The following is a 12,947-nucleotide window of genomic DNA, read 5'->3' as shown; positions in this document are numbered from 1 at the left end:
TTCTTGAAGATCATAATGTAATACCCTCAATTTATAGGAAAATAAAAATAGCTTCACCTCAATTAATGGTTCTCTGATATATATATAGATATATATAGATAGATAGATAGATAGATAGATATAGATAGATATAGATATATATATATATCTATATATATATATGCAATAACTAGTAACATAATGAAGTATACCAATTACAGTAGCAATACTGAAAAGAGACATAATGAGAAATGTACAGGAAACACTCATAAAAAAATAAGATTATTGATGTGACATTAACACAAAAAAAACTTGGGTAAGTGTAGAGCCGTAAGGTATTTCTGGAGGGGAAAGGGACTATTTTAATTAGGTCACCATCATGTTCACAGTTGTCATCTACTAGAATCTGAGTGATGTTTTTCAACTTTTCCTCCTAAATATTTCATTATTATCAAATATTGCTTTCAGAGCAAAAACAGATTAAACACGGTTTCCACTATCAACACCCCCTGCTTAAAAGTATCCACTGGTTCTATCCTTTCGTATACAATCAGTCTCAATCATCTCAGTCCCACGCCAAGTCCCATATTCACACCATCAAGCTGCCAAACATTTAATTTGTCCTTAAAACAACCTTATTAACTTTCTCATTTTACACATGAGAAAACCTAGAATTACCGTAGTTCAGTAATCACTTGCCAGAGGTCAGGCACTGAAGATATGATTAACTCTCAGCTTTAAAAAGCAGGTATTCTCATTCAATAGCTCCACACTGCCTCCTTGATATTGTAAACAAGGTCTTCTGTATTTTATTGTTTTAATAACACCCTTAGTCAAACTTCCAATGAAACACCCTAGATTTTCGTTTTCCTCAAATTCTCAGCCTTCCTAAAACCACTCTGCCCTCTCTACTTTTGTAAATGTTGTTTCCCATCCTTATCCTACTTCTCTCATGATCTAAAGCTCAATAATTTTTTAAGCCTATTTTCTAACTCCTTATACAGCTGGTTGCTCCCCCCTCTCTGTTTTAACAGTTCCTTGCTCCCATATCTATCATAAAATTTTTATTTGTCAATGCTGCTTTGCATGTCTGTTTACCTAATTTTTCTCTGCATTCCTCCCAGAAAGAAAAAAAACCATACTGAAATCTTCTTGAGATACTCCACAGCCAGTCAATGCATGTGACACACATTAGGTACTCAAGAAATGTTCACTAAAAAAAGGAATGAATGAAGATTACAGAAAATAAAATAAAGTTCACATTTAACTAAGAATAGTTCTGTGGATTAATCAGTTACATTCTTTTGATCTAAAGAACAGTGACATGAGAAAGAAAATAAATGTGGAATGTAGAGAAAATCCATTCTGACAGGAAGTTTAAGAGATGTAATTTTAACATTCTGATTTTGCTTTATGAATTATACTCAAATGCTTCATTATACTAAGTATGCATAAATTTTGTTAATTTTGAGAAAAATATAATGTATAATCAGTGGGAAATTGTACTCTTATCATCTACAAACAAACGTTTATGGCTTGGGTGACTGGGAGAATGGAAGAGAGAAGGTGTTAGAAGAAGAAAGGAAGAATAGATATGTGTGCAAATAATGACTTCACTTCTGGACAGTATGGAAAAAATATAAATCCCTCTTCCTAAAGGAACAGGCATACAATCAGTTAATAAGCCCCAGTAGTTGGATTTATTAAGCTAATAAAAATCCATTTTCATTCTCTAAAGCTACTCCAACAAATATAAGACTAACTAGATATGTAATTTTAAACCTTCCAGTTGCCACATTCAAAAAATTATTTTCAAATATATATAAGTATCTCAATATATCCAAAATATAATTTCAAAGTATAACTGGCCTTTAAAAATTATTAGTGTGCTTTTTGGAATTGTGTCTTCTAAACTCAGTATGTATTTTACACTTAAGGCACACCTCAATTCAGGCTAACCAATTTCAAGTGCTCAGTAATCACATGTGGCTGGTCGCTCTGCACTCAACAGCACAACTCTAAAGCTACTGACATTCAAGAAAAAAAACAAAACAACCTTATCTTTTTGCAATAGAACCCACCTGTTAAGCTTTACTGTAAAATACACATGAGCACTCCTAATGCAAAAGTTGATTACTATATTTGATAATAATAATGATGACAATATAATAACAATACCAACAATTAACACTTAATTTAGAACAAACCATCCCAGGTACAATTCCAGGCATGGTTTTTATTAATTCTTACAACAACCCTATGAGGTTTCTAATCTCCATTTTACAGATAAGAAAACAGTCACTGTTCGACCAGGCTGGAAAGAAATATCATGCATCCGCTAAGATAATAAAGAATTCTAGGGGCACCTGGTTGGCTCAATCGGTTGAGTGTCCAACTTTGGCTCAGGTTAAGATCTCATGGTTCATAAGTTCAAGCCCCACATCAGACTCGATGCTGTCAGTGCAGAGCCCGCTTTGGATCCTCTGTCTCCCTCTCTCTGCCCCTCCCCTGCTGTGCTCTTTCAAAAATAAATAATCATTAAAAAAAAAAAAAAAGAATTCTAGGTACTGGCATAAGAAGATATTCAAAATGTATACAGAAATCTTTACCTGGAACAATTAAAAAGCAAGTTTTGCAGCACAGAATCTTTACTGTGTAACATTATTTCTCCAAAAGAAAAACACAAGAAAGTAAGAGACACTCTTATACATTTGTACTTTCACATGTACACACTTAATCATAGTTATATTGAAAAGGTTTAGAAGATTACAAACAAATGGTTAACACTGATAGTCTTAGAAGGAGGAGAGTTAAAAGGTTTAAATGTTTATCATTGATATAGTTTGAAATTTATATATCATGTACATAGCCAATGTTGGCAGGGAGAAAAATCACTACACACTATTAAAAATGGAAGTGCAGAGAAGGAACTGGCCTCGAGTTGGAAAGTGATCCTACACAATCTGAAACCACAGCAAAGGGTATGGAGTATCAGGGACCCATGCTCTACAAAGCTTTGCCGGAGAATTATAATGTAAGAACTGCCCTTTGGGAGAAAAATAGATTTTGGAAGACCACTCAAAATGCACCCATCCTGTGTTATCTAGATTTTAGCAGTAGGTAAAACTGGACAATAGGAAGCCTCTATAATCAATCAGGTCCTCTAAACCAGAAATCTAACAAACTTTTCAGTAAAGCATATATTTTCAGCATTGCAGGTCATACGGTCTCTGTTGTACTTACCCAATGCTGCCATTGTAGCAGGAAAACAGCTACAGACAATACGTGAACAATAAAACTGTCCATAAAAATAGAGAACTGAATTTGGCCTATGGGCAATAGTTTGGTGAGCCTAGCTCTGAAGGATAAAGTTCACGGAGTCTGGCTATGACACTATAACTTCCCTCTAAAAGAGATCATTTCGTGATACAGCTACCAGAAATCTACTGTTGCATTTACCACAGGAGTGTTGCTAAGAATACTGTGTACTCCATCATCTAGACAAAGACCCAGAATGGAAATTTGTTTTAGTCTTACATGGTAAGAAAGAATTTCTTCCCATTGGAAATTGATCTGTTTTCTCTTTAGAGGACTGTAAATCAATTAAGTGGTGATGTCTTCAAGAAAGATCAGAAAAACTGGTACATTCGTTTTTAAAAATGTTTTCAGGCCAGGTTTATCTACATGTTCCCTAGAAACTCTTTCTAGGTCTTAACTTTCATTTTGGCTACCTTCTCCCTAATCCAAATTTTAGCTATCTGCACTATTCCATTTGGTTGGACAGAAAATGAAGGAAATTCTTAAAATTAAATACAAAAGCAACTCACGTGGGACTTCATCATTCTCTGCTCTCTTCTACAAGTGCAGATGTCTGAAAAAGCAAAACTGGTGCTCAGATGGGCATTTTCACAGACCAGACCGTCTGCTGCTTCCACATTCACCAATCTAGAAACAACCACTAGAATCAGCTGTATGATGACACCAGTGGGGATAAGGCTATTTGGTCCTTGAGAGGGTCAGGAAGCACTAGGTGAAGGAAGTCCTCTTGTGACCACACTATGAAGATACAGAACTTGGTCAGGGTGGTTTAATTGTAAAGATGTGAAGGTATATTTCACAGTGACTTACTAACAGCTTATTGTTTCCCTATGAATCAGTAATTCTATTTGTAGAATATTCTCATAAGGCAATAAACATAAATGGATATGTATAAAGTAAACTGTAGATGGACTGCTCCAGCAACAAGAATGGCCATGACCAAATGGAAAACTGAGAAATGAATTCCCTTATTCCCCAGAAAGAACCAGCAGCTGAATTCCAATAATCTCCCAACAGGTCTTCTATATTTTCCCCCAACTCAGCAAACTCTCTTGCCAATCAATATTCATGGACCAAAATGTTAATTTTAAGATGTTTTCTGTTTAAACTATTATTACAGATTTTCAACAGTGCAGTCATCTACATATAAAAATGGTGATAGGTTGGAAACACTCATACAAGAGAATATACTACAATGCAGGAAGGCATATTACCCGTCAATTTTTCTCAGTCCCAGAAGGAGTCATTCAGACAAGACTAAACTGGTTCAGAGCAACTGAATGCTCCCAAGACAGGGAGGCTGTTTTACATGGGGCATTCCAGGCGTTGTCAAAACTGATCTGGAAGGAAACAATCAAGAGAAATAGTTATACTCATCTCTGGGTACCCAGCAGGTGCTCAGTAAGTGTTTCTTGAATAAAACAACATGATTTAAATTCTTAGAAAAAGGTAGGCTGAAAATCATACTTTTGATAACAACCCATCCTTTTAAATTTGTTTGGTCTTGTTTTAAAATGACCATTTTGGGGGGAGACGAGGACCAGGCTAAGGGCGCAATGGTGGACCGCGAAGGGGTCTGACCTTTAAGAACTCAATGGTTGCCTAAAACCTGTGGAAACTTTAAAGTATGTAAAAGCCTTTCCCGAAAAGTAGGGCTGATCATCCCTGATCCCATTATTGCTCCCTCCAAATTTCTGAATCCTTGGGTCTAGCAATGACACACCCACAGAACTCCCCCATGACCACTACATCACTGACCACCACATGGATGGTCATTTAGTCCGCAGCCTCCTCACCAATCACTGATTCTCCAGAGTCCCATCAATCACTGACCCCAGCCAGTCCTCCTACACGCCATTTCGGATCCCACAGACAACTCCATCACTGACACATTATTCCCCAATTACTAATCTCATACCTCACTCCAACCCTGACTCCCAAATAAACCCAACATGAATCCCACACACCTCCCCACCCGTGACTTCATAAATCTCCAATCACTGACCCTCACAGACCCCTCCCCTCCCATTATCAATCCAACAGACTCACCGCACATACCCGCCTTCTGTCTTGCGGCTCCGTTATCAGGTCTCGAAACGCCCATCACGGCTTTAACCGGGACGGCTGTCACAGCCATACTGCTGAACTCTCCCGCTTCCTGTCTGGGTGAGCACAGCGCGGGGCTCCCGAGCCTGCGCCGAGCCGTACTGGGAGGTTTTGCCCACTCCGCATCCTCGGCGGCTTTGTTCAGGAGGCAGTATGGCCGCCCCCAGGTGCTATGTCGGAACTGGAGCCGCCATCTTGAGAATTTAGTCAGTTCCGTACACGCGGAGGAATTCGGTTCCTTCCGAGCAGGAGTTTGGGATGTGCCACCGCCCCCTGCCCCAGGGAAGGGGGCAAGATGACGGAGAGGAGGTTTTTACGAACCAGCTAGGTGCGAGGTTTTGCAGAGAGCTTTTACAGGTTTGGGGAAGAAATTTGAGTGATACGAGCCCTACTAGAAGACTGCATTTGGTGAAAGAGGAAGAATTTCGAATGTTAAAATACTCTCATGGACGGCACTCCTTAAATATGTTTGTAATGGTACAGCCTACACCGGGAGGTTCGCCTAGCTTGGAGGGGTGAGGCGTAGAACGGCACAGTTCCTTCGCGGAGATCCCACTGTGGGCGCGAAGTGGTGGAAGAGTTCACTGGTGGGCGGAGGAGGGGATCCACAGTAGAAATGAACTTTATACTAAAAACTGTTATAAGGGATTCTCTAGGGGAAATTAGTACTACTAATTGCTGTAAGTTGCTGAGGCGGCCTGAAGGGAAAAGGAACATTCAGAGGCAGGGAGGAGGAGGAGACGGAGACACAAAGCGTGGACGTGGAGAAGCCGGCGAGAAGAGAGGCAGCAATCCTGCTTCTAAGGAGAGGGCTGTGTAGACAGCGGTGGGAGCCGGAAGGACCGAAAGCAGGACGCGTAGGAACAGAAGTGGGAAGCTAGGGGACACAACACGGGAGACGCGGGGGGAGATCGAGACCGAGAAAGGGGAGACTGAAAAACAAAAATGGAGAGGAAGCGGGGAGGAGGTTAGATTTCAGGAAAACATTACTTGAAAAAATAATGAACCACAAAGCACTTACCATAACCTTTAGGTACTTCAGGCTTTTATATTAAAAAAAAAAAAAAAAAAAAGTGCTAACTAATGTTTCCTGTGCTTAAATAGATATGCTTTTGAATCATCAGTTTTTGAAAGAGCCATGAAATTTTTGGCTTACGTAATTAAATGAATAGCAGTTTTACATTGAGCAGTTTTATCATGTCAAGTAAAAACAAATCGATCTAGATGAGAGATTTTATTCAGAAAGATGGTTGCAATAGGGAGAACACTTCATTCTCAGAAATCTGCAAGCATCTCAAAATCAAACCTTACCTTTCCCCACCCCCGCCCCCCCCCCCTTTTTTTTTATAGAGGGTTAAGAAGGGTTAGCAGTAACCTTCAACAGGTAGGAGTGCAAGTGGCAAAAACAGGACATTTAAAAATGTTTCTGGAGTTCTCAGATTCCATGAAAAAGCTGTTAAGGGAGGATGTTATGCATATACATATTGCTTTGCTTTACGTGGTTAAACTTGGGGACCAGCCAAGTTTAGGGGCCTGTGGAAAAGAGAGGGGCCTAACTATTGATCAAGGAAGAGAGTAAAATAGCAATTGCACTACTAGGTATTTATCCAAGGGACACAGGTGTGCTGTTTCGAAGCGACACATGCACCCCCATGTTTATAGCAGCACTCTCAACAATAGCCAAAGTATGGACAGAGCCCAAATGTCCACTGATGGATGAATGGATAAAGATGTGGTATATATATACAATGGAGTATCACTCGGCAATCAAAAAGAATGAAATCTTGCCATTTGCGGCTTTGTGGATGGAACTAGAGGGTATTATGCTAAGTGAAATTAGAGAGAGACAAATACCATATGACTTCACTCATATGAGGAATTTAAAATACAAAGCAGATGAACATAAGGGAAGGGAAGCAAAAATAATATAAAAATAGGGAGGAAGGCAAAACATAAGATTCTTAAATATGGAGAACAAACGGGGTTGCTGGAGGGATTGTGGGAAGGGGGGTGGGCTAAATGGGTAAGGGGCATTAAGGAATCTACTCCTGAAGTCATTGTTGCAGTATATGCTAACCTGGCTATAAATTTAAAAAGTAATTACTTAGGGGCACCTGGGTGGCTCAGTCGGTTAAGCGGCCGACTTCGGCTCAGGTCATGATCTCGTGGTCTGTGAGTTCAAGCCCCGCGTCGGGCTCTATGCTGACAGCTCAGAGCCTGGAGCCTGTTTCAGATTCTGTGTCTCCCTCTCTCTGACCCTACCCCGTTCATGCTGTCTCTGTCTCAAAAATAAATAAACGTTAAAAAAAATTTTTTTTAAGTAATTATTTAAAAAAGGGTAAAAAGTGGGCAGTTGCGATCAATTTGAACTCCCACAGTTACATCAATATTTATTGCATGCCTTGTGCTTAAGGCAGTGTAGCCACTGTGTTAGGCACTAGGGGTATAATAATGATTAATTTAGAATCCTCAAGGAGTGGGGCACCTGGGCGGCTCAGTTAGTTAAGCCTGTGACTTCAGCTCAGGTCATGTTCTCCTTGTTCGTGAATTTGAGCCTCACATCAGGCTCTGCACTGACAGTGAGGAAACTGCCTGGGATTCTCTCTCTCCATCCCTGTCTCTGCCCCTGCCCCACTTGTGCTCACACACATGCTCTCTCTCTCAAAATAAATAAAATTAAAAAAAAAAAAAAAGACTCCTCAAGGAGTGATGCCAGTGGATGCTGTAAATATGGGAAGGGGCCTAACCATGAGAACCTTGTAGTAATTTTAAAAAGTTTAGCTCTTGGGGCGCCTGGGTGGCGCAGTCGGTTAAGCGTCCGACTTCAGCCAGGTCACGATCTCGCGGTCCGTGAGTTCGAGCCCCGCGTCAGGCTCTGGGCTGATGGCTCAGAGCCTGGAGCCTGTTTCCGATTCTGTGTCTCCCTCTCTCTCTGCCCCTCCCCCATTCATGCTCTGTCTCTCTCTGTCCCAAAAATAAATAAACGTTAAAAAAAAAAAAAAGTTAAAAAGTTTAGCTCTTGAGCCAAAGCGTGATGCAAAGCTGTCCCTAATGTAGTATCTCATTAAAAAAGAAGCTGAAGGAGGAGGCCTCCCTTGTAATGAAAGAAATAAGAATTAAAGCTGCAGTAAGATCCTATTTCTCATCTATTAGCCTGTTAAAAAGTATTCTACTTTTGGAAATATATGGTGCTGATAAGGCCAAGGGAATAAGGAATTCTCATATAGTACTGGTGGGACAGAAAAATGATACAGTCCCTATATAGGTGGTTTAGCAATAGCTAGCCAAAATACATGTATTAGTGACTTCCAGCAGTTGGGCTGTGAGGACAAAGGCGTGCTGGGAATGGTGACCCAAGAAGTTGGCGTGGCAGCTTGAATTCATTAGAAGAGTCAGTTGCACCAACAAATGGAAATCTAGGAAGAAGCATATCCATTGTTTGACTACATAATTGTCACTGATTTTGAGTCAGCATGTAGGAATGATGGGAAACGCCACCAGAGCCAAGAAATTAATGAACTTCCAACACTTTGCTGAACACATTAACTGGAAAAATTGAATCCGACTTCCACTTCCATGCCTATGTCCAGCCTCAGGAACATCCAATTCTTTCTGAATTTTGCATGGAACTGACAGGCATAAAATGGGCTCAAGTTGATGAAGGAGTCCCTCTGAGGCTTTGCTTAAGTCAGTTCTGTAAATGGATTCAGAAACAAGAAAATTATCATTTTTGTTCCCTTATGTTCATCTGTTTCATTTCTTAAATTCCACATGACTGAAATTAGATGGTATTTGTCTTTCTCTGAGTGACTTACTTCACTTAGCATTATATACTCCAGCTCCATCCATATTGTTGCAAATGGCAAGATTTTATCTTTTTACATTTTTTAAAATGTATTTTTGAGAGAGAGAGAGACAGAGAAAGAGAAACAGAGTGCAAGCAGGGGAGGGGCAGAAAGAGAGAGAGACACAGAATCAGAAGCAGGCTCCAGGCTCTGAGCTGTCAACACAGAGCCTGACGTGGGGCTCAAACTCACAAACCGCGAGATCATGACCTGAGCCAAAGTCGGACGCTTAACCAACTGAGCCACCCAGGTGCCCCAAGATTTTATTCTTTTTATGGCCGAGTAATAGTCCATTATACACATCTTCTTTATCCATTCATCAGTCAGTGGACGTTTGGGCTCTATCCATAGTTTGGTTATTATTCATAATGCTGCTATAAACATTAGGGTGCATGTGTCCCTTTGAATTAGTATTTTTGTATTCTTTGGGTAAATACCTAGTAGTGCAATTGCTGGATCATAGAGTAGTTCTATTTTTAACTTTTTGAGGAACCTCCATACTGTCTTCCAGAGTGGCTGCACCTTGGCATTTCAACCAATAGCATTAGAGGGTTCCCCTTTCTCCACATCCTTGCCAACACCTGTGTTAATTTTAGCCTTTCTGACAGGTGTGAGGTGATAGCTCACTGTAGTTTTAATTTGTATTTCCCTCATGATAAGTGATGTTGAGCATCTTTACATGTGTCTGTTAGCCATCTGTATGTCTTCTTTGGAAGGATGCCTATTCACACCTTCTGCCCATTTCTTAACTGGTTTATTAACTACAGAGAGCTAACTGAGGGTTATTGGAGGAGAGGTTGGCAGGGGGATGAATTAAATTGGTGATGGGTATTAAACAGGGTACTTGTGATGAGCACTGAGTGTTATAGGTATGTGATGAATCACTAAATTCTACTCCTGAAACTAATATTATATTATATGTTAACTAACTGGAATTTAAAGAACTTGAAACTATTAAAAAAATAAAAAACAAAAATAAAAATAAATACATGTATTAGTTATCTGTTGCTGTGTAATGAATTACCTGAAACTTAGTGTGAAATTATAAACATTTACTGTGACATATTTCGGTGCGTCAGCCTGGGAACAGCTTAGCTGAGTGGTTCAGGTTTCGTCTCATGGGGTTGCAGTCAAGCTGCTGGCCAGGGCTGCAGTTATTTCAAGGCTCAAGTAGAGGAGAATATTCTTTCAAATTCAACCGAGTGGCTGATGACAAGTCTCAGAATATCAGTTTCCAGGTTTAGTTCCTCACTATGTGGGCCTTTCTTTAGGCTACTCCTGACATGGCCGTGGTCTTCCCTCTCCTCAAGCCTGCCTCATAATGTGATAGCTGGCTTCTACCAAGACTGAGCAAGTCAAGGGAGAGAGAGAGGGTGAGCAAAGGCACACAAAACTGAAACCACACTCTTTTTAGAACCTAAATTGAAAGTGGTATCTTATTACTTCTTCTGTATTCTGTTTGCTAAAAGTGATTCACTAAGGCCTGCCTGCCCACAGTTAAATGGGAATTGAGCTCCATTTCTTAAGGGGAGGATTGTCAAAGGGTATATGGACATATCTCTAAAATCACAACGCTACATAACTTTCACACTTCAATTCAAAAAATCCACTTCCAAGATATATTTCAAAGATACATTGGCCAAAAAAAAAAAGACAAATAAATATGGTCAAAAGATTATTTATTACAATAATGTTTTTAGTATCAAAAGATAGCAGTTAACTGGACATCTACTAATAGAAGTCTGGTTGTATAAATTATGGTATCAACATAAAACAGTATTATTCACCAGTAAGAGAGACAGAAAAATCTCTATGTACTAATATTGAGTGAAATTCAGGATATAATGTTACAAGAAAAAAATGAAAAATTTATTACCATTTAGTTTTATAAAATGTGAAAATGAATGAATATATATGCAGTCAATTGTCATTATTCATGTTTATGTCCTATATAAGGTTGTTGCAAACAGAATTAGTGAATAAAAAAAAAAAACATTGCTCCTAGGGGAAATATATAAATATATATACTTACACACACACATATATATTGGATATAATCTTAAACTGCAACTTCGTGAAGTTTACAACTTTGTGTAATTAAGATTATAATCTTATAATCAATTAATCCTGGTAAATTATACTTTATTTTACAAAAGAGAAAATTAGGTTCAGAAGCATTAAGTGACTTGCCTGAGGTGACTCCATTAACAGGTGCCAGAGTTGGATTCAGACTCCACCAGAGCAGCCCTAGAGCTGGAGGTTGTTACACTTCAGTACACTGCCCCTGCTATTTCCATCCTCTTGAAAGCTGGAACAAGAGGAAGAGTATCCCTTCAGTTCAGTCTCACATGGAAATGTGTGCATGAGGTAATGCAAATTTTTCACTCTGTACATGTCTGCTAATGACTGCAAAAGGACCACATTGATTTGGAGTTTATAAATCAATTTCAACAATTAGGTATATTTGCAGATATGGAATCTGTGAATAATGAAGATCAACTGTATGTATGTTTACCTGAAAAAAAGCAGGCAATGAAAGAATAAACCATCAAAATATTATCTATAAAGGATGTTGTTAGGGGCGCCTGGGTGGTTCAGTCAGTGGAGCATCCAACTCTTGATTTCAGCTCAGGTCATGATCTCACGGTTGTGAGATTGAGCTCCACATCTGGCTCTGTGCTGTGTGTGGAGCCTGCTTTAAGATTCTCTCTCTCCCTGTCCCTCTGCCCCTCCCCTGCTCTCTCTTGGGGGGGTGGGGGTGGGAAGTGTTGTTAGTTATCTACTGAAATGTAGCAACTTACCCCAAAATGTAGTGGCTTAAAACAACACACATTTATTGTCTCTGTGTGTCAGGAATCCGGACAAGGATTATTTGGGTCCTCTGCTTCAAGGACTCCCAAAAATCTATAATCAAGGTATTGGCTGAGGCTGGGATCTCATCTGAAGGTTCAAATGAGGAAATATGATTGTTGGCAGAATTCACTGTCTCAAGAATTGTCGAACGAAGGGCATTCACATCCTTACTGGCTGTTGAAAGAAAGCTACCCATAGTACCTTGCCATGTAGGACTCTCCAACTTGTGACTTGTATATTTAATGAGGCAGGAGAAAGAGTCTGTAAGCAAGACAGAAGTCAGTCTTTTATAACCTAATCACAGAAGTAGCACTCATTCAATGTTGCTATATTCCATTGATTCAAAGCTACTTACTCATATGGAGGGTATTACAACAAAGGATACCTGAAGGTGGGAATCGTTGCCCATTTTAGACACTTCCTACCACAGGAAAGAAGAAAATAAGGTAGAGGGTACAGAGACAGTACCTAATCTTCTCTGAATGTACATGTTCTGTTGACTTAACTTTAGAACCTCAAATTTTTACATAATTATGAGGGGTGCCTGAGTGGCTCAGTTGACTAAGCATTGGACTTCAGCTCAGGTCATAATCTCATGGATCTGGGTTCAAAGCCCACATCGGGCTCTCTGCTGTCAGTGCAGAGCCTGCTTCGGATCCTCTGTCCCCCTCTCTCTCTGCCCCTCCCTGCCTTGTCCTCTTGCTCCCTCTCTAAATAAACATTTTTTAAAAACTTACATAATTATGAAACAAAATTAAATTTTCTAAAACAATCCCAAATTTCTACCTCTGGCCAAAGTGATGTAACAAGGAATGGATTACACTTTCACCTGAAACAATGGAAAAA

At 39.6% G+C, this 12,947-nt stretch overlaps 1 protein-coding gene across 4 annotated transcripts in view; it reads right to left on the bottom strand.

Annotated features, from left to right (window-relative positions):
• Positions 1–12,947, bottom strand: part of ZNF300 (zinc finger protein 300) — a 53,894-nt gene that overhangs the window by 5,324 nt on the left and 35,623 nt on the right. Inside the window, exons 1-3 of one of the 4 annotated variants that reach the window (XM_045437030.1) lie at positions 5,347–6,459; positions 4,511–4,637; positions 3,807–3,850 (exon numbers count right to left, since the gene is read on the bottom strand). The exons of 1 other annotated variant lie outside the window; for it this stretch is intronic. In XM_045437030.1, coding sequence (XP_045292986.1) covers positions 3,807–3,821 — 15 coding nt within the window. In that variant the 5' untranslated portion in view covers positions 3,822–3,850; positions 4,511–4,637; positions 5,347–6,459. Of the gene's footprint in view, positions 1–3,806; positions 3,926–4,510; positions 4,638–5,346; positions 6,460–12,947 lie in introns of those variants that run through there. 2 more of the 4 variants (XM_045437033.1, XM_045437038.1) reach the window with 2 other exon arrangements.

The sequence above is a fragment of the Leopardus geoffroyi genome, chromosome A1 (genome assembly GCF_018350155.1).
Source record: "Leopardus geoffroyi isolate Oge1 chromosome A1, O.geoffroyi_Oge1_pat1.0, whole genome shotgun sequence".
NCBI classification, from domain to species: domain Eukaryota; kingdom Metazoa; phylum Chordata; class Mammalia; order Carnivora; family Felidae; genus Leopardus; species Leopardus geoffroyi.
Note: the sequence above shows the minus strand (reverse complement) of the source record. Positions and strands in the feature narration are given on the sequence as shown.